Source organism: Pituophis catenifer, unplaced genomic scaffold, assembly GCF_029215685.1.
Source record: "Pituophis catenifer annectens isolate HBS135680 unplaced genomic scaffold, rPitCat1.0.hap2 SCAF_10, whole genome shotgun sequence".
Taxonomy (NCBI): Eukaryota; Metazoa; Chordata; class Lepidosauria; order Squamata; family Colubridae; genus Pituophis; species Pituophis catenifer.
In genome coordinates this window covers 15,485,076-15,504,728 of record NW_027256890.1, presented here as the reverse complement: position 1 = coordinate 15,504,728, position 19,653 = coordinate 15,485,076, and the positions used below count along the sequence as shown (strand labels likewise).

At 44.8% G+C, this 19,653-nt stretch overlaps 2 protein-coding genes across 3 annotated transcripts; one reads left to right on the top strand and one right to left on the bottom strand.

Annotated features, from left to right (window-relative positions):
• Nucleotides 1–638: 638 nt before the first annotated feature.
• Nucleotides 639–7,336, top strand: HVCN1 (hydrogen voltage gated channel 1). Of its 2 annotated transcripts, none has more exons than XM_070950448.1 (6): nt 639–689; nt 3,530–3,767; nt 4,696–4,800; nt 5,737–5,968; nt 6,740–6,852; nt 7,255–7,336. In XM_070950448.1, exons 2-6 carry the CDS (start codon nt 3,567–3,569, stop codon nt 7,318–7,320), a joined length of 717 nt encoding a protein of 238 aa, XP_070806549.1. In that variant the 5' UTR covers nt 639–689; nt 3,530–3,566; the 3' UTR covers nt 7,321–7,336. The 2 variants fall into 2 exon arrangements, with proteins under 2 accessions (XP_070806549.1, XP_070806548.1); XM_070950447.1 differs by lacking the exon at nt 639–689 and adding an exon at nt 2,427–2,660.
• Nucleotides 7,066–17,298, bottom strand: TCTN1 (tectonic family member 1). The gene is made up of 14 exons (XM_070950445.1): nt 16,963–17,298; nt 16,016–16,136; nt 14,465–14,595; nt 13,790–13,959; nt 13,484–13,568; nt 12,589–12,698; nt 12,346–12,366; nt 11,546–11,671; nt 10,658–10,783; nt 10,269–10,351; nt 9,812–9,952; nt 9,270–9,423; nt 8,734–8,859; nt 7,066–8,410 (listed from the first exon to the last, which is right to left on the bottom strand). Exons 1-14 carry the CDS (start codon nt 17,261–17,263, stop codon nt 8,267–8,269), a joined length of 1,839 nt encoding a protein of 612 aa, XP_070806546.1. The 5' UTR covers nt 17,264–17,298; the 3' UTR covers nt 7,066–8,266.
• Nucleotides 17,299–19,653: the final 2,355 nt, after the last annotated feature.

Sequence of the window (19,653 nt, the reverse complement as noted above, 5' to 3'; positions counted from 1 at the left end):
GCTGCAGACACCGTTGTTCTCAAGAAATATAAATGCTGGGGCTAAACGGCACCAAACGAAAATAACCCTCCCCAGGGAGGAAAAATGCCCCCAAAATTTGTTTTTCAAATGAGCAAAAGAGGAACTTTTTTCAGTAGTAATAAAGAATAAAAAAGCTTGGCTTTTTAACCGTGGAAAGAAGGGCCTTTCACTCAATATAGAAAATATAGACGGAAGCTGGGCGATTATTTAAAGATGTACATATAAATGATCACCAACAGGATGTTAGCAGGACTATGAAAAAGGGTTGACAGAGGTTTACTTAAGGCCTGGGAAGAGTTGCCCAAAAGTGGAACCTTTTGTCATGTGCGGCTTTTGATAAAGTGAGTTATATTGAGCCAAAACAAAAAAAGGGGAAGAATCTGGACAATGAAGAATGGCTGAAAGCATAATTTTTTTAAAAAAATTGAAGATGGAGGTGGGGGGGGGGGAATGGGACAAGCAAGCAAGAAGCCCCACCTCCAAATCACAGGCCATGAAGGCAAGGAAGGTTGTTGGGGAGGGGGTCTTCTAGATCCTAGAAAAGTTGTGAAAGTTTGTCTTGAAGGAGGAGCGGACGGATTGCAAGAAAAGTAAATAAATCCCTTTTGAGTTGGTTTCAGTGGAAGATGGAGAATATTTAACTAAGGCAGATTTTTCAACAGGCTTCGGTGAGTTTCCTAGGTGCTTTGGAGTGGACAAGTTACAGCCAGCAAAGCTTGGTCAGCAAAATGGAGAGGTGGACTCACAAGATAGGGGAGATGCCTCCTGGCCTTCGGCTCAAAGTCCAAAATTGGGGGTTTCGGGAAGGTGGAGGTGCCAGGTTGGGAAGGCAGCACAGGACAGAGACTGGGAGGGACTATAGATCATACGATGAGCAATTTGCTTCGGTTTGACAGAGAAGTGTGGCTTATTCAACAAATCATGGTTAAACAAGGAGGCAGCCTCCCCCTTTTAGCGTTGTAGGAGTAGAGCAGATCTGCCTCTCTTCCCAGGTGAATGAAAGATGGCTAAGTGATTGTTTATGGGAAGCTAGGATTTCTCCACTGTTTTGGTTTGCCAGATGACCCAAGAGCCTTTCTTGAAAGTGAAGTCCAGGTTTCCCAGACAGGTGACAGGTGAAACATTCATTATTTCATGCCTAGAAAGGTTCTTTCTTTAAGAGTTTGGATGGGGTTAACCTTACAGCTTTCCAAGAAAACCAACCAACCAGAATAGAAGCATTTTAGAGCCCAGGAGACCTTGAGGTTCTCCTGCCTCAGCTACCTCCCCTCTTTTTCTATGGGGTTTAGAACATTAATTGGAGACTCCTGGAGAAGACAACCAGGCAACACCTATATTCTGAGTTAAGCACCAGCTGTCAACGGAGCCATTGGTGTTTGTAATCCATGATTAATGGCTTAGGATGGTTCTTGAACTCAACCACTTTGGGTTTAGTCAAGAAACAGGTATTACTTTCCTTCTTGGAGCTGACTATTTTAAGAGCTGGCTGCTATAAATAGGTAAAATCCTGATTTCCGAGGCTGAGCTCGGAATGGCTTTCTCTTTTACGCAACTGTTACTATAAATTGTTCCACAGGTTTGCGGATTGTGTAAGCTTGCCCTGAGCTGATGCTCCCACCCATCGGTTTAAGCCAACACACTCAAGTTCAGGATGAGAGGAGGAAGGGAGAGCAAGGGCCACTATATATGAAGAAAGAGCAAACTATATGCCGTTTGTTTGGGGAGAAACATCGAGACATTTCTTAATGCTTAAAAATAGACCGCTATCGTTTTGCAATAACCTTGAGCGTTTCAAGAGAATCCCTTGCCGATTTGGTAAACCGTGCGTCCCCCCCCCACCCCCCCCCCAGCCCCTGAAGGAGAGCGAGGTTGTTTGTTGCTAGACAATATTGATGATAAAACCTTCTGGGCAGCAAATAGATAAGGAGGTTTTAATTCCTGATCCTGATTAGATTAGGATGGCGAGCTTTTGTATAGCGATGCAAACCTGTTCTTCTAATTACGTGGAAGCTGTTTATGAACAGGACCATAAACCAGCATTGATTGGTATTTATTTGGCCACTATTGGTACCATAAACAGAGCAGACATCTGTGCCAACTAGTTCTCTCAACCAGAGCCCGCTCCGGTGGCACTCAATTGTTTGCACTTTGGGCTAGTTTTAGCAAGTCCTTGCCCCTCCCGGTGGGTCTTCCTTCTGCAGGAGCTTCCCATGGGGGGTTGGGGGGGGTTGATTTCTTCATGAGTCACGTAGATGCCATCTCAGCCAAGGACAAGGAGAACCCTCCTAGCCATGATTTGTACCCACAACAAACACAGGGAGTGATTGCTTTTCTCTAAGAGCAGCGGTTGGCTAACTCTGGGTGGGCTTTCCCCTCCTTCGCCCCTCCCGGAGTTTTATCAGCAGAAAAGATTGCGACAGAAATGTCTTATGCAAAATAAGGCAAACAGGAAACGTGGGGTTTTTTTTTTTTTTTTTGGTTCTCCTTTGCCTCTCCTACAAGCCAGCAAAGATCCTTCTCTAGCACGGCAGACGGGGCTCTCTCTGAGGTGGGCTTTGAGGGGTGCTCGGGTTTTGGCTTGAGGTTCCTTGGCAGAAGAGAGACGGGCTTGGCGGGCGGAGAGAAAGACCTTGGACACGGTAAGAGGGAGACAATTTTGGGGGTGATCCGAGGATCAAGGCTGGCTTCTTGCATGGTGGTTATGTATCGTAATTCTCTTCTTCCTAAAGGTAGCATTTTCACTCTGCTTCTTCTAAAACAGAGGTCTTCAAACTTGGCCGCTTTAAGACTTGTGGACTTCAACTCACAGAATTCTCCAGCCAGCATAGCTGGCTGGAGAATTCTGTGAGTTGAAGTCCACAAGTCTTAAAGCGGCCAAGTTTGAAGACCTCTGCTCTAAAAGGATCCCTTATTTGATTTCTCCTCACAGTGTCCCGTAGGACAGGTTGGTTTCTTAATCCTTTTTTTTAAACAAAAAAAAAAAGGCATATAACTCCTGGGATTTTGTCAATGCTGTGAGAACAAATTGATGCTACATTGAGTGCGCCTAGTTAGTAGGAAAGGTGATTCATGGGTAGTCAATTAGGGAAGTAGCAAATTTCCTGATGATGATGATTTGCTAAAATTGTATGTTATCTGGCGTCATCTCCCACCACACTTCACGGTGGTGGGAGATGGCACTCTCAGTGACTGGGTGGATTTGTTTGAGTAGTGCCTAGACTATTGTTATCTGCTGGGGAGCTGCCTTACATTGAGGAGGGATCTGGACTCAGTCCCCTAAATTGGGGATCTCCACGATCGGCAACTTTAAGGCTTGTGGACTCTTCCACTCCCAGAATTGATTCCCCATGCTGGCAGTCTTAAAGTTGGCAACTTCGGAGACCCCGGAAAAAATGATCACTTTAGCTGCATGATTCCATTTTTTCCTCTCTCTTTATACCTGCCCATGAATGTATCCCTAGGAAGGTGATTGGCCGAGCCTTTGACTAACCAGGATCTGCTTCTGCAGCTGTTCTCCGGGGGTGATGTCCTTTTGAGTGACCACCATGTCGATGTATCTGAAACACTTCACGGTGGTGGGAGATGACACTGCCCAGTGGAACAATGACTACAAGAAATGGAAGGAGGAAGAGACAGAAGAGGAAGAAGGGAAGGCACCAGAGGTTGTGGTTAAAGTCGAATCAGCGCCCAGGCGTCCAACCTTCAGGGATGTTATGAAAAGGCTGTTCCAATCCCACAAGTTCCAGGTATGGACGGGGGAATCTTCAGATGTCTGTCACCTTGGGCTCTCTTCTCTGAGTTTGGTTGCACACAAGCACAAGACGATACTGATAATCTTGGGTGCCATACTTGCTTGATATGCTGGGTTGTTCCATTTGGTCTTCATCTTGGATTGTTGGTCCATCTTCACTTGTTTGGATTTGCACTGTAAATCACAGACAGTAATATCCAAATCCCAGAGATGGTTTATGGTCTTTGGCCAAAACCAAAGAATTGACTTCCTGCTATAACTAGCAGTATGAACCTAGCCATGGTTTATTTAGTAAACCGTGTAAGTAAATCATGGCATTCCATGGTTTGTGTGCACATTTCTGAGCAAGTTTTGCCAATGTGGGGTCCTTGCTGCTCTCTGAGCTTTGTGGTTTTCTTGTAGACATTTTATTACCAAAGTAGGTAACATCATCAGTGCTAGTAGGGAGTGGGGTTTGGTCTCATTTTATATACCAGTGGTTTGCCCTATCAGTTTAGGTGGGAATGAATTTGCTGGTTCCTTGATTGGGTTCTTGTTTATTGTTAGCTTGTTTATTGGAGTTGGGTTACCATCCCTGGTTTTCCAGTTAGGTGGCCAGTGCTTTAACTGGGCCCCCATGCGTGGGCTTCATGCTGGCTTGAGGAATTCTGGGAATTGAAGTCCACAGATCTTAAAGTGGCCCAGGTTGAGGAACACCGCTTTTAACTATTGCTGTTAATTTTTTCCAATCATTGTTTTGGGAAAAGAATTAAGAAATGCTAAAATGGGATGGTCCCAATTGTTCTCCCCTTCCCTTGCACTCATGTGTTGGGCTTCAGTTATATTTGCTGCTAACGTAAATGGGAACCGACCTCAACGTCTGGTGATGGACTTCCAAGAACATTTTATTATTTTTACCTGAATGCTTTCCCTTTTCGTCCCAGATCGCGGTGGTTTGCCTGGTGATCTTGGATGCTGTGTTGGTGCTGGGAGAGCTGCTTCTGGATCTGAAGGTCATTCACCCTGACAAAGAGAAGATCGCACCAAGGGTGAGAAAAATGGGTGAAGAGGAGAACCTCTAGGCAGGAGGTGCCTTAAGGTTATCCAGAACCTTAAGGCACCTCCTCTGTGGTGGGAGTCAGATCCAGGCTCTCTGTTTTTGAAAAAGCAAAAAGAGCGCAGATTTTGAAACCTTCATGCAAAGATAAGCTTGGATGAGTCTGCTAGAACCTAAGAAACCAGATAATTGAAGATTTTTTACGGATTGGGATAAGAGTACATTATGCACAATCTTCTTGTCCTGTAGGATCGTAAAAGAAACAGGGCAAAGTAAGGAGAAACTGTAGAACCGTAGACCAAGATAGTGTGAAAACGGAAAAAATGCTGAAATTATTATTTATTTATTAAATTTTTATACCGCCCTTCTCCCGAAGGACTCAGGGCGGTGTACAGCCATATTAAAACAACATATATCCACAAAATTTAAAAACAGTTTAAAATATATTAAAAATTTGGCCCTTATATTAAAAACTACAAACACCCAATTAAAATTCATTTTCTAAGCCAGCTCCCTGTTATACAGGGAGTCTCAACTTACAACCATTTGTTTAGTGGCCATTGGAAGTTACAAGGGAACTGAAAACAGGACTGTTTTTCACCCTTACGACTCTTGCAGCATCCCTGGGGTCATGTGATCCAAATTTGGGGGCTTGGCAACTGGCATGTACTTAGGACAGTTGCAGGCTCCATCTGTGAAGTGTCCCAACTCACTTCACTGTCTTGCTTAGCAACTTCAATTTTGGGCTCCATTGTAGTTGTTAAGTTGGGGACTTCCTGTATTTATTGCATCTTCCTGCACAAGACTAATAATAATAAATTTTTAAAAAAGGTGAAGAGCAATTGCGCCTTGTGCCATCTCCACACTCCCCCATTGTATCCTGGGCGGCTCTGTCACCTACCTGTGGCCCCTTTTCTGTGTCCCCCAGGTCCTTCACTACCTGAGCCTTTCCATCCTCTCCCTCTTCCTGGTGGAAGTCAGCTTCAAGCTCTTCGCCTACCGCCTGGAGTTCTTCCACCACAAGTTCGAGGTCTTGGACGCCCTGGTGGTCATCGTCTCCTTCATCCTGGACATTGTGGTCCTCTTCCAGGAGCATCAGTTTGAAGCGCTCGGCCTGCTGATTCTGCTCAGGCTGTGGCGGGTGGCCAGGATCATCAACGGTACGCCTTGAAAGCTGGACGGGTTTGAAGGGAGATGTTGAGAATTAAACTCAAGAACCGTGTCCGGTTTAATCCAAGAGTGATTGAAACGCTTGAGTGGGAGTTTTCACCTCCTTTGGAATTTTTGGAGTTGGCTCCCTGACCTAAAGACCGAGACTTTCGGCCGATTCTTGGACAATCTGATCCTGAGTGTTTCCAGCCTGTTTTTTTCTGTGTGTCTGCTACCTTCTTCCCTCCTGTCTGCCATCTCCTGTCTATCAAGACTGTCTTTACATGACGCCTCCTGCTTTGCCAAAGCCCATTGCTTCAAAGGGTGGGCTTTCAGACCCCCGAGTAACAGTGAGTTGGAAGGGACCTTGGAGGTCTTCTAGTCCAACCCCTGGTCAAGCAGCAAACCCTAGAGCACGTCAGACAAAAGGCTGTCCAATCTCTTCTTAAAAATCTCCAGTGTTGAAACACCTACGACTTCCGGAGGCAAACCGTTCCACTGATTAATTGCTCTCACTGTCAGGAAATTTGTCCTTGGTTCTAGGTTGGTTCTCTCCTTGATTAGTTTCCATCTTTTTGAGAACCGATAAAAGAACTAGAAAGTTTTGAATTGGCCTCTAGGTTTGTCCTTGTTTTTACAACGCTAGCCCTCCGTTCCCTTTTCTGTCCTGGCTTCCTAAGCAGGATGTTTACTGTAAATACGTTGCAGTGCTAATTTTTAAGCGGCCCTCAGGCCTGGCCGATCGTTTTGTAAACTGTTCTGTCCTTCAATTCCAACTGCAGGAATAATTTTATCCGTGAAGACCCGCACAGAGCAGCAGATCTCCAAGCTGAAGCAAGCCAATTTGCAGCTGAGTACCAAAGTCCAGCAGCTGGAAAGCAGCTGTGCAGAGAAGGTAAGTTTTTAATTCCTTCAAGAGGATTGCCCTGCATCCAGCGGAAACAGTAAGATTTCTGTGCTGCTTGCCACTAAATTTATTCCAATGTAATGGTGCAGCTTTGACTTTGCTCTTGTTAAGAGCCTAAAACCCTTGGGTTTTTTTTTAATGAAATATAAAATGTAGCCAGGAACAAATGAAAGGAAAAAAATCAATAGCGCTAGCGGAGAATTCAGATGTGATCATTTTTATTCAATAGTTAAGAGGTAATTGGTCATAGGCTTCCCTCAGAGCTCTTAAATTCCACTTTTTCTTCTTTGTCTGTCCCCCTGCCCCGCAAATGGAAAAGGGCTGTTGATAAAAAGTTGCATCAAGGCCTGAGGGACACAGGAAATCACCTCATTTCTTTCTCTTCAACAGGAAATAGAAATTGAAAGGTTGAACAACCTCTTGAAGCAACATGGGCTCCTCAACCAGTCCAAATAAGATGCCTGACCTGGACCTACGGTGGCCAAATCTCTTCCTTGGATTCTGTTCTGGCCCTGAGAAGTTAGTTTATGTTTACAGGGTGACCTTGTAAATAGATCCTTTGGCACATTTATCAGCGCAGGCTGCTTTCCTCCAGAGCTGATGCCCTTCAGATAGAGTGGACGCTGCCTTCCGCCATCCTCCCAATTGTGCGCGGGGGGGGGGGGGGGGGTTGGTTGGTTGGAGGGCACCCAGCTGAGACTCGGCTGGCCTAGATCTCTTTTGGAGACCCGGAGTGGTAGAACAGCTCCAGCACTCTCAAATGAGCTATGCCATTCTTTCTTGTACAGCTGTACAGTTTCCCAAGACTTAGTGGAAATAATAATGTAATAAATTCCAATCCATATTCGGAAGTGGCCTCCGGTAGTTCACAAAAGCTGCCCTTGTAAGAGTTGGAAGAGGTTTCTTAAGGTACAAGGGCAGAATCCGTCTCCAACGTCCCTGTTTCAGAATTTTAATTCTTTATTCTTCTGATGCCCTTTGAGCATCGGGGCTCCATTAAGGATTGCATCTTAAGTTCCCGAAGACTCCGTTATACTTGACTCGGGACCGAAGCAAGCCGAGCTCTCCAATCGGGGGCCTGCCGAATGCACGGACTCCACCTCCCAGCCTTCCCATCTGCGTGCTTCTCTTGCGCAGTAGCACCTGGCAGAATCCGGGCCTCGGTCCGTATTCGCTTATGAACTAGCAGCAACAGAAGAAAGATCTTCAACCAAACTCTGCCAAGGTCCACCGTCATCCCAGCTGGGCGTCTTCCCAAAGTCGATGCTGGCAGAAGCAACCTTGGCCTCTGCTCACTTTGATGCAACAACTGTTTTCAACTTCAGTGTGGCTCTGAAGAACGATTCCCTCTTTTAAAAAACAACAACAATGAAGCCGGCATCTTCGGATTCTGCAGGTGGTTTTAAACAAAAGGGAAGAAAAAATCAAAGGGCAAGTGGGCCTCAATGGTGGGCCAAGCTTTGTATCCTGGCTGTGCAGGGGCAGAGATATCATCAAACGAGACGGAGCTGAGTATCTGGATGATGCTTTCGCTTCCTGAATTGACCTGCGAGAGAGAGAGAGAGAGAGAGAGAGACCCAATCAGACCACTATTTGCCTCCCAAATGGGATGTAGACCAGTGTTTCTCAACCTTTGCAGCTTTAAGGTGTGTGGACTTCAATGCCCAGCATTCCCCAGCCAGCCATGCTGCCAGGCGCCAAAGTTACTCTTTCAGAAGAGAATGCCAGTTTTATTAGGCAGATGTCTTAGCACCCACCCACCGTCCTTTGCGATCACAGAATGAGTGTGCTGAAGTTAAAAATTAGCTCCCAGTGTTCTTCCATTTCCCCCCACCCCTCGCCTCCCTTTCCCAGAAAATCACCACCCACCTTGGGTAAGGCAGCCGTTGTTACGATCACCGTGAGGCTCTCGATTTTAGCCTGGGGGTTCACCAAGGAGCCGTATTTAGTCCACTTCACTTCCACTTCAAAGGACACGGGGATTTCACAGGTGGCCTGAATGAGAGTCAGAAGTCTGTCAGTCACAAGGCCCACTTTGCATGAGGGGAGGGGAGAGGAGGGGCCCTCCCCCACCACCCCACTCTGGCTAAGCATGCAGGAAGTCATCTACTGCACTTTGTCCCGTAAACAGGGCTTGGAGCATTTGAGTCAGCCGGTGAGAGCACATAAATTGTTAAGATAAGAATGAAAGTGGCACCCAAACTGCTTGGGGACATCGGTAAATTCCCCAGACTCTTTTTGTGCTGTGTTTCGGGGTTTTTTTGTTTTACTTTGCATACATAGGATAAATGCTGTTACGTAGCCTATTTGCATCTCCCCCAAATAGTCTTGGGGTAGTGTTTCTTTTCCAGGACGGTTCTTGGGGTGAAGAAAACAACCACCCAGATGTTAGTCTGACTTCTTACCGGTTTGGTGGAATTGTAAAAGATTTGGACCCAGTCCGGTCTGTTCTGAGGCAAGGAATCTCCAAAAGAGGCCACGTAGTCTGGGAAATTTTGGCCCTTCAACACCCTTAGGATCTCTGGAGCCAGAAGGGCACATTCGGCACTGTCGGTAATTCTTCAAGAAAGAAAATTGTCATCAGCAACCCTGTGGCGGATGCCTGTGTAAACTGATGTAATTCTGCCTGTGGAAGAGCTAAGTGTGAAACTTGGCGTGTGTTCTTTGGAATGTTGGGATGAGATTACCAATAACTCAGAAATAAGCAGGGGAAGACGAAGGAGAGGGCTCTTCCCCAATGTGGTGACGGCCAGATGAAGGCAGAGAAGCCCCTCTCCTCATCCTTCCACAAAAGCCCCCCAGCAATTCCTCAGGACTTCGGGACCAGAAAGACCGGCTACCACACCTAATGGGGTAATTGTTGCAATGAACGCATCTCTCCACCTTCCCAGCATCCAGGTAAGGAGGGGAGACAACACATCAGAATAGCAGCCAGCTTATTCCTTACCGCACTTTGCACCCGGACACCATATTGTACCCAAACAGTACTGGGGTTCGGCTCCCTTCCGCCCGGAAACAATCCTGGGCTGTGGTGCTTTTCATCATGGTCAGCTGGCTTCCTTCGTTCAGGCTCTGAATGACTCCAGAGGTGAATGCAGAGAGTGAAGGAAAAACATGAAAGTTTTGGTGCAGGAGCAGCTGGGTTTACAGGTAGTTCCTTTAATCGTGGATTACCGAATTAGCCCCAATTAGTTGGATTTGCAGAATACATACATCGTAAGTTGTGGCTCGCAAACATGATGGCAGAACTGGTACAAGAAGTAGCAGAACTGATTCAAAACACTGCCCAGCTCCACAATGCCAGCTACAGGTAGTCCTTGACTTACAAAGATTCATTTAGTGACTGTTCCAAGTTACAATGGAACACTTGTGTTTTGCTTAAATAATGGAGTAAAAAAGGATATCCAGGGGATCTAAATCCGGCTCTTATTGGTAACCCAACAAGATAACCTGGGCTTCCGCTGAAAGGAACAGGCCGAGTATCTTGCTGTTAAAAAAAGTAAAAAAAAAGTAAATGTTGCAAATTACGGATTTTTCATTCTTTGCTTTGAATACCAGGTCACAAATCTCTTAGCATTGTAGGGACTGCTTTATTAAGTAGCTATTATTATTATTTCAGTGACCTGCAGTAGAGAAACAGTGACTCAAACAAATCGGAGCTGAAATTTAAATATAAATCTTTAATGCTTCCCCCTTCCTTTTGAGAAATACCCGTCTTCCAGTGTGAAGGCTCCAGTGCCCTGAGGGAGATTCAATATTTTTTTAAAAAAGATTCACATACTTTAGGAGTTACCTGTATGAAATGGATGGCAAAAAACTGCTGCAGAAGAACGACGCTGGTATGAACTGTCCCCAGAACCAGCGAGACGGTTGCCTCCACGATTTCACCTGCCTCGGTAAAGGTAATGAGATATCTGGCCTGAAAGGCAAGGGGGATTTCCTTTGACTCAGGTGCTGCCCAACTCCAAATTTCCTCTAGGTGGCTCACAACCTCTGGCTTTTATAGGGCTTTTATCTTCCTATCATCTGAATAAAGACCTGAAACAAGATGGCAAAATCGGCCAGCGAGACGAAAATGTCTTCAGCACCTCGCAAGATGCTCCGGCCACCCCAGCCCAGAGCCTGGGAGAAAAGTCAGGTATTCAGAGCTTCGCAGCATGGAAGCTGCCCAGCTCTCAGAATGGACCACGTTCCAGAAGACAGGTGCCATAAGCAAGCCGAACAAAAATGCCCTTTCTTTCCCTCGTGTTTCAGTGTTTTTAGTTCGACAAATGCAGCCAAGTAGAGGCCTCCTTAAACCGAGGTAGGCTTTCTGCTAGGCTCAGCCAACCTGGGATAATTCATAAACTCTCCATGGTTATCATAAACCAGGCATGTCCAACCCACAGCCCGTGGGCCGCATGCAGCCCTAAACAGCTAGTAATGTAGCCCTATAAGATCGTAAACTTTTAACATTGTGTGATTTATATAGGTTAATTTTATGTTCTATGAGGCCCAAGACAATTCCTCTTCACTCAAGGCAGGCCAGGCAAGGCAAAAGGTTGGATGTGCCAGAAAATAAATCTTGGTTTAGCACAGAGTTTTAACTGAGGTGATGACACAATCCCAGAGAAAACGTGGAATGTTTCACACTAAGTGCAAAAGTTTGTTGTCCCTGCACGAAATAGTGAGAGTTGCCTACCTCAAGAACTACGTTGCTGCACGACTGATTATTTAACGCAGGGAGCAACACAACGTCTGCATCAGCCAGGCGAGTGCGCAGCCCCTCTGGCGCCTGAATTGTGATGGACTGGATGGTGACGTTAACCTGAAAAGATTCATAAGCAACAACCACTTGACACAAGTTAAGTTTACACCGGCAGGATTCAGACATTACGGCTGGTCGTTTAGGCCTAGGGTGTAGTTTGTTCAAACTATGATTAAAGAATGGATTAGCATAATATACTCTAGTGACACGAAAGCCCTAGGAAAGAGCAGGGAGAGTTATCTGGGAAAAACAAATATTCCCCCTTATCCTCTTTGTAATTGACAGTTGTTCAAGGAAAAATTGGCATACTCCTTTAAAAAACCCTCTCTTGGGAAAAGTTTTCTGGAATCGGTGAAATGTTTTAAGATAAAATTTTACTCCTTATGCACGGTAAGAAAAATCTTAATAAGATCATACATGGAGGTGATTAGTTTCCATTTTTCCCAAAGGAAGCAAAGATAGCAGAGAAACACCTGCTGCCTCTTTCTCCTTGGCCCTGTCCAGACGCATCTTTTGGGCTGCAGCTCCCTGCTTCCAAGGAGAGCAATTGTGCTTTGCAAGTGTTTTAAAATTCACCCACCAAAATAGAGATGTCACTTGGAAGATCCACCTAGCGATAACCGCCCCGTTATTTCTTAATTATAGTGGGAGAGTTGCCATTAAGTATCATTAAGTACAATCTGCCTACAGATGCATTATAAACGGCTCAAAGTGGGAATTAAAATTAAACTTACTGTTTGGCTTGAATTGGGTACCTAAAGGGAATTTAAAAAAAAGAGAAGAAGTCACGTTTCAGGTGAAGCGTTGCCACATATGGTACAAATGACAAACTGGTTGGCCTTGTCCTAACCTCTGGGCATCCGTGCCAGAAAACTCTTCTCTCTCTGAATGGAAAATAAACCAGCAGTTCTGACTTCACTCCCCACCCTTCCATTTGTGTTTTGTGCGTTCTGAAGGCTCCCAAAATAAGCGCTTACCATCAAAATGCTAAAATTGGTGTAAAACGGCATGCTGAGTTCGGGAAGGGTGGTGCATGCATCCATCTTCATCGCCGTGTTGCATTTTTCAGCCTGGGTCATTAAGAAGCCTGGAGAAAGCAGCAAAGAACAGGATTCAGAGGGAAATCTTCAGCTTGGTGAAGATTACAATCCGTTTTAGGGATTAAGTCAAAAGCCCCAGAAGGCATGGCTTAGAGTGGGCTCCATTGCAGCAAGCTGCCTTTTCTAGAACTCTCTCATTTCTGTAATTAACACACATATGTGTTCCCCCTTACATACTTAGAAAATATTCTAAGTAAATATCTAAATATTTTAGGCTCCAGTTGCACCAAAGGAAGTTCAGATTAATTCAGATTAGAAACTTGTGATAAAAGAAGCCTCATTTAAGATTGTCTCGTCCAAACTTCCCTGCAGCCCCATCTAGCTGAGGATGACGGTTGTGGTAAGAAGGATACTCTAAATGGGTGGCAACTGCTGTCCAGGGCTTTAGCTAGAGGTACAATGCAGGCATCGTTTATCAATAATCCTATAGGATTTTCTATTCTGCCTAGAGCTCAGAAATCTTAAGCCCCTATCTCATGTTTGTATTTCATCCATATCCACTAAATTTGGGCCCCCATTTCAAAGCTTCTACGGCACTGGGCCTGGAACTCTTAGAAACACAGATCCTTCAAAAAAAAAAAAAAATGTGAAGCCAGACAAAAACGCTTTAGCAGAGCCATCTTGTTGGGTTTCTTTCAGGAAGGTAAGATGGTGCCTATGGGAGACCCCATGGTCTAGAAAAAGCAGAGCAAAACGGGACATTTTACACAGACCGCCTGTCCCCAAACAACAATCCAGAAATCGCTCCAGAAGGAAGAAGCTGTTCTCTGACCTGCAGGGTTGTCACGAGCACAGCGGGAAAAAAGTGGAGCAGGCAGCCTCAGAAAGCCGTCGGTAGTCTGGATGAGATCCTTAAACTGTCAGAGGACAAGAAAAGAAGCTTCATTTTCCACCAGGAAGAAAACCCACGGTCACCGTTCATCCCTGGGAAGCTTTTGCTCAGCCTTCTCCAATCCTGAGTATCAGGCTTGGGGATACTGCTTAGAGTTAGATAAACATGGGAGGCCACCGCATTTGTCCCCTGGACAAAATCTAAAGTGGCTTTGAGAGATGGGATGTTCAAAGAGGGGCTCTTTACTTTGTATCTGCTGGTGTCGTTTGCGCCAGCCTCACGCGGCGTCTCTGACTCCGCTTCCAGCACGAGATCCTTTCCAGTAGCAAAGCTGCCCCTGTCAAATTCTTGAAGGAGCCTATCGAAATTCTGCAGAGTGGGTATTTCTGGAGCTTGGAAGGAGAGGCCAGCTTTATCTGCAAAAAGAAAAGAAAAAGAAAAAAGTTTTGAGAAATTTAGTACATCGCAGTGCATCGGGGCATTTCAGAGCTACATTCCTGCATGTCCTGAGCATTGTGATCATATGGAAAAAACCTTTGCTACTTGTTGTTCAACAACTTAATTGCTACCCATTGTTACCTTTCTCTCTTCAAAAATGAAAGGAAATACACTGGAATAATAAACCTTCACATTTTGGCTTAGCTCTTCAGAATGGGGGCAAACTATATAGGATGTTGCAAATCTTGGATGTGATCAGGGGAAAAAAAGCCATTTTATTTGAATTAAAACATTTCATATGCTCTCCAAACTTGGCTGGCTGAGGAATTCTGGGAAATGAAGCCCACAAATTGTAAAGTTGCCAAATTTGGAGAGCCTGATCTAGATGGCCACTCACCTCAACAAGTGACTATATTTTTTCAAACACTGTTTGCTTATCCTCAGAGTGACATATTTACCGAGGCTCCGGTTTGTTTTACTTACAGTTGGAGGTCTGAAGGCAGAACACAGAGGGGTTGACTTTTTTGACTAGCTGGAATCTCCTTTCTGGTGGCTGAACTGATTGGTCTATGGAATAGAGGGCTTCTGGTTGTCTGCAGAAATGCCTGTCACCTCTAGAGAAAAGAGAAGCTTGTCAACATTTTAAGCTTTTTTACATACAGGAATGCCATTTTTCCTCCATGGAGGAAAAAAAATCCATTTGGAAAAAAAGGGTTGTCGAAACAAGGCACATAAATTATTTTAAAAACCCTCTGAAATCAAACCACCATGGGCAAATGGATTTGAAAAATATTTTAGACAATGTAAAAGCAAGGGATCAAATGTTAAACCATGCCTTCCAGAAACCAATGCATGCAACCAATCTGTGCCTCTCTACTGATAAGGTGATACTTCATTTCATAGGTAAAAATTCATCTAGTAGTCAGCTTTAACTGTGGCATATCTAACGGTTCTCAAAATACTGAGTGTAGGTGGCAAGTGGCACAGGGGCCAAATAAATGCCGGGATTAATCCCTGAGGTGGCACAATTCTTGTTCCAAAGAGCTGTGGACAATTTTCTGCAAGAAGACACGCTGAGGTGTTGTGAGGAAAAAGAAAGCAGTTGGATAAATGAAGCCAGTGGTTTTGAATAGACCTGTGAAGAAGAGATGGAAAAAGGCTACAAAATCTGTGTTGGGAGGCTGCAACAGGAAACGTGCTGGCATATTGATATTTAAATAGGACATCGCTAATCCACAAAGGTTTAATTTGGTTGTCAAATTCACAATGCATAAGAACACTAGAGGAGAAAGAAGCTGTGGAAAGGAGAGTGGGTAGGCTGCCAAAAAGGAAATGGCATACAGAACAAGTAACAATAAAAGCAGGATGCAGATTGCAATGGGTTATTAATAGTGCACCCAGGGATGCACTATTCAAAAACGCACCCCTAAAAATATCACAGTAGCCCTAGAGGTATTTGTTCCAATATGGAAAAGCAGACAAATACCCTATCACTGTTGTTTTGAATTGCACATTAAAATGGGCACAGAAATGCAAACAAGTGGCAATTCTATTATGTAAGGTGCTAATGCGGAATTTAACAAATGTGAAACATTTTATCTCGTGCATTGCATTTTTGACTACGCAAATTAAATAATTTGCATAGTGTTCAAATGATCAAATTCTGCTGAAAAAAAACCTCTCTGCAAGTAAGCCTCACAGGTTAAGAAAAGCTTTCTCCCCAACACGCTGGTTTTTCACTTCACAGGCACTGCGACTCCGTAAAGCTTTTAATGAAACACCTCTGCCCTCTGTATTCTGCACCGGGACTATTTTATGAGGAGACTCTGCCACTTCAAAAGCTGCTTATTTGAACCAGATCCTATTTTCATTCTATTAATATACATTTTTTGCTTTAATCTCGAGAGACATTGCCTCAGGGTCTGCGTCCTCAATTTGCTATTCTGACGTGGCAAGTTCAAACAGAGTGCATTAGAGATCTCTGTGGAAATGTCTAAATGCACATTTGCGTCGGTCTACAACTGGCGCACGTACGTGACAACGGGAACCGAACAGGCAGTAAAGACGCTGAAATCCGCAGCCGTGCAAACAGGATCGCAACAACAGTTTACGTCACATTGATTCTCCAGCAGGTCACAGACGCAGAGCTCAGTCACTGAAAGACAGATTTGACAAAAATGGTAGTGAACAGTTCAGTAATAACATAACCTTGAATGCAACCCCTCGAACGCCATCAGCATTGACAAATCTCATCAATCAATTGCAAAAGGCAAATTGATTTGGTGGAATAGCTGACAACCTGCGATGATATCTTAGACACCATAAAAAAAACACCACCATCTGCATAGGTGGATAAAATGTCGAATTCAGAATGAACATGTGGCTGACTGTGCAATGAACCATATAGTTTATTAAATATGCATGTCCTCCCCCACTGCCAGAAACAGTAAAAATTATTTTGCATGAACTATTTCAATTCAGAGCAATTGAACCAAAAAAAAAAAAATTCAGCTCAAGGGTTCTTTTCTTATAACCATGGGATTTACCAAGGAGAAAAACGATGAAAATAAGGGCCATAAGATGCTCTGGAAGAGCTCCAGATGTCGATGACTGACAACTAAGTTTTTTTTTTTCTTTTTAAGAAAAATTGTATTATTGTACTTCCATTGTTTTTGTTTTTATTCCTTTGCTATTGTTATCTTTACACTTTGTTTTTAAATCATTTTTCCGTTTTATTGTTATAAGCCGCCTAGCGTAGCCCCATGGCAAATAAATTTAAGAAATAAATAGAATAAACAAACTCCCAGATTCCTCTGGTTTGCTTCCTATAGCCCAGGATGCTGGGAACTGTAGTCCCGCCTGCCACAGCCAGACCACCCCCGCTCTTCCCGCCAGCTTTTTTCCGCCTTTCCGCTGGAAGCGCCCGACCGGCGTGACTGCTCCTGTCCATGGAGGCTCCATCAGTCCCACAGGAGACCCACCCTCGGTGACGGGCGCCGGCCACGGGCCGACGTGAGACGGCGTTTGGGGAGACGTGCGACGCGGGCTGGATGCCTCGACGGGGCCCGCCGTCGACATCGCCTGGCTGAGGGGCGAAAGAGGAGGAGGGGGCTCTGATGTCGACCCCGCTGCGGTGGCTCCGCCCGGACTGGTGGCCGGCTTCGAAGGGGCTTCGCTCGTCGGCCCCGCCGTGGACGGGCAAACCCCTGGTAGCAGCAGGAAGAGAAAGAGAACGGCCCGCCTCGGGAGAAGCGGCGACGCCGGCCCGTCTGGTCGCCTCATCCCGCTTGCTAGGCCGCAGCGGCCTAGGCCTCAGTTGGACGCCCGGGGCTGGTAACCATGGAGACGCGCAAGGTACGCTGGGAGCCTTCGGAGCTCTAGGAGGCGATGGGCGGATCAACTGCGCTCGAAGCATGTCGGGAACGCGTTGCTAGGGAACGGCTTAACGTTGTAGCCCCTCCCTCCAGTAACAATTTTTTTCCCCTTGTTAGGAATTCTGGGACTTGTAGTCTCACCAGCTATGCTGGCTGGAGAATTCTGGGAGTTGAAGTCCACAAGTCTTAAAGCGGCCAAGTTTGGGGACCCCTGTCCCACAGGAACCCAGTAATTCTGGTTTCTGTTGTTCAAGTGATAATACCAGCTTTACTAGGGTATCAATTTTGCCAACTAGGCTCCATGTTATTTAGTCTGGGGGGCCTGATGGGGCTGTGAGAGGCTTCAACAAGAATGGAGGAGTTACAGGCAGAGATAATTGATAAAAAACAGTAACTGCTCGCTCAAAAGGCTAAGTTGGATTGGACACCCCAAGATTAAGACCTGTGGACTTCAATTCCCAGAATTCCCCAGCCAGCATGAGGCTTAAAGTTATGATACTTATAAAGGAGAACGGTTGTAGTTCAAGGTTGAAATGAGTCAATGCACTGATGATGTTACCTAGATTGGTAATGAAATGTCTGCAAGAAAATAACAAAGTTCAGAGAGCACCAAGGACCCCCCCAGTTCTCCTCTTCCTCCCTGCAAACCCCATTCTTTTAGCACTGATGATGTTACCCAGTTTGGTAATGAAACGTTTGCAATAAAACAACCAAACTCAGAGCGCTCCGGACCTCTTAAAGTTGTGTTTTTGGAAAGTTTAATTACCATCCGAGTGGCTGGACTTGAAGGGCACCTGCTCTCTCTAAATAGCTCCCATCCTAATGAGGTTCAGAAAATTGCTAAAAACATAGCTATACTCCCACGTTTTGGGATACAGCAGTGTTGAGTTGTCATTGGTCATGGATTGTTTTGGCTGGATGTCTGACTTTCTTGATTGTTCTTGCTTTTAAAACTGTAAGCCATCCAGAATCTTGTGCAGCCAGGGGCTTCTACCTTGTAAAATTAAATTAAATGTTCATCTGGTTATTAAATGAAAAATTCCCTTTGTCTATCAAGGTCCCAAGAGGGAGCGTTTTTAATACGCCTCTGTAGCTTCACCATTTCAACTGCAGAGGGAGTCCGGTACCAGAAGTTATTTTGACAGTCCTAAGAAAGCTAGAAAAATACCAGCTGCACAGGAACAAAACGAAGAAAAAAAGTTTCAGCTCGTGTGCAAATGTCAAATTTTCCATCGCTGTCAAGTTTGCCACCAGTATGAGCTGATGACTCATTCCTTACCCAAGCAAGAATAGATGTATAATGAACCTCAAACTTCTCATTTGAAAAACATTTTTTTGACCCCGCATCTATCTTTGGCATTAAGAAATGACTTTTGCACATTTTACAGTACACTTAACTGCTTGTGTTTGGTCAAGTTTGAGACTCCCACCCACTTCCCTCATGTGCACTGCTTGTCCTGTCATGAGCCTAATGACTAACAAGCTCAGTATGTGGTTATGTAAATCGGCCTCAAACTTTCCAAAATTTCTCAAAATGAATGTGAAGCAACTCATATGCACCTCATATTATTAGGAATAACAGATTCCCCGTGGAGCAGACTGTTCTTAATCAAGAATCTTCCATTCTTAGTTCAGCCAAATATCTTCACCGCTAGTATTTCCCTCCTCCCAGGTTTTCAGATGTTCTTGTTGGGAGACAAAATCACAAACTCTTTGATTTGAAATTAAAATGTAGATGAAAGGACTTGCTGATGGCTATCATAGCCATATAAAAACCTTCACATCCAGAAGTATATTTCCTCATAGAAGATGCTGGAGCAATGTTTCTAAACCCCAGCAGGTTCTGGATCTGTGGACTTCATCTCCCAGAATTCCCCACTCCCCATGGAGACTTCTGGGAAGTACACATCTTAAAGCTACACTTTTTCTAGAGTGTAGCCGAAAAAGAAGGCTGTTGTGTTTGTGTAACACTTGTGGGTTTATCAGGAATGTGCGCTGGGGAATAATGGAATTGTAGTGCCAGAACTATCTGGGGAGATTTGATTTATGCAATTACAACTTTAATTCATGTCATTCCAAATTACTTGGATTCTTGGGACATGGCAGGTGGGAGATTTATAAGCTGATGTAATCAAACAAATAAGACTGTCTATTGCTAAATACAATGTTATCCCTCAGCAACATAAATTTTGGGCTCAATCATGGCTGTAATTCGAGGACATGTATACAAAGAGTAATTTACTCCCTTGTCAAAAAAATTGGCCTGAAATGTCCTCAGATCCTCCCAAATTTGTCCCC

Coding starts and splice junctions, on each gene's coding strand:
- HVCN1 (XM_070950448.1), top strand. CDS start 3,567: ATGTCGATGTATCTGAAACACTTCACGGTGGTGGGAGATGACACTGCC. Junction 3,768..4,695: donor TCCAATCCCACAAGTTCCAG/GTATGGACGGGG, acceptor TTTTCGTCCCAG/ATCGCGGTGGTTTGCCTGGT. Junction 6,853..7,254: donor AAAGCAGCTGTGCAGAGAAG/GTAAGTTTTTAA, acceptor TCTCTTCAACAG/GAAATAGAAATTGAAAGGTT.
- TCTN1 (XM_070950445.1), bottom strand. CDS start 17,263: ATGAGGCGACCAGACGGGCCGGCGTCGCCGCTTCTCCCGAGGCGGGCC. Junction 16,137..16,962: donor GCCGGCGCCCGTCACCGAGG/GTGGGTCTCCTG, acceptor TCTGTCTTTCAG/TGACTGAGCTCTGCGTCTGT. Junction 10,352..10,657: donor TTGCCATCCATTTCATACAG/GTAACTCCTAAA, acceptor TTTTTTTAACAG/CAAGATACTCGGCCTGTTCC.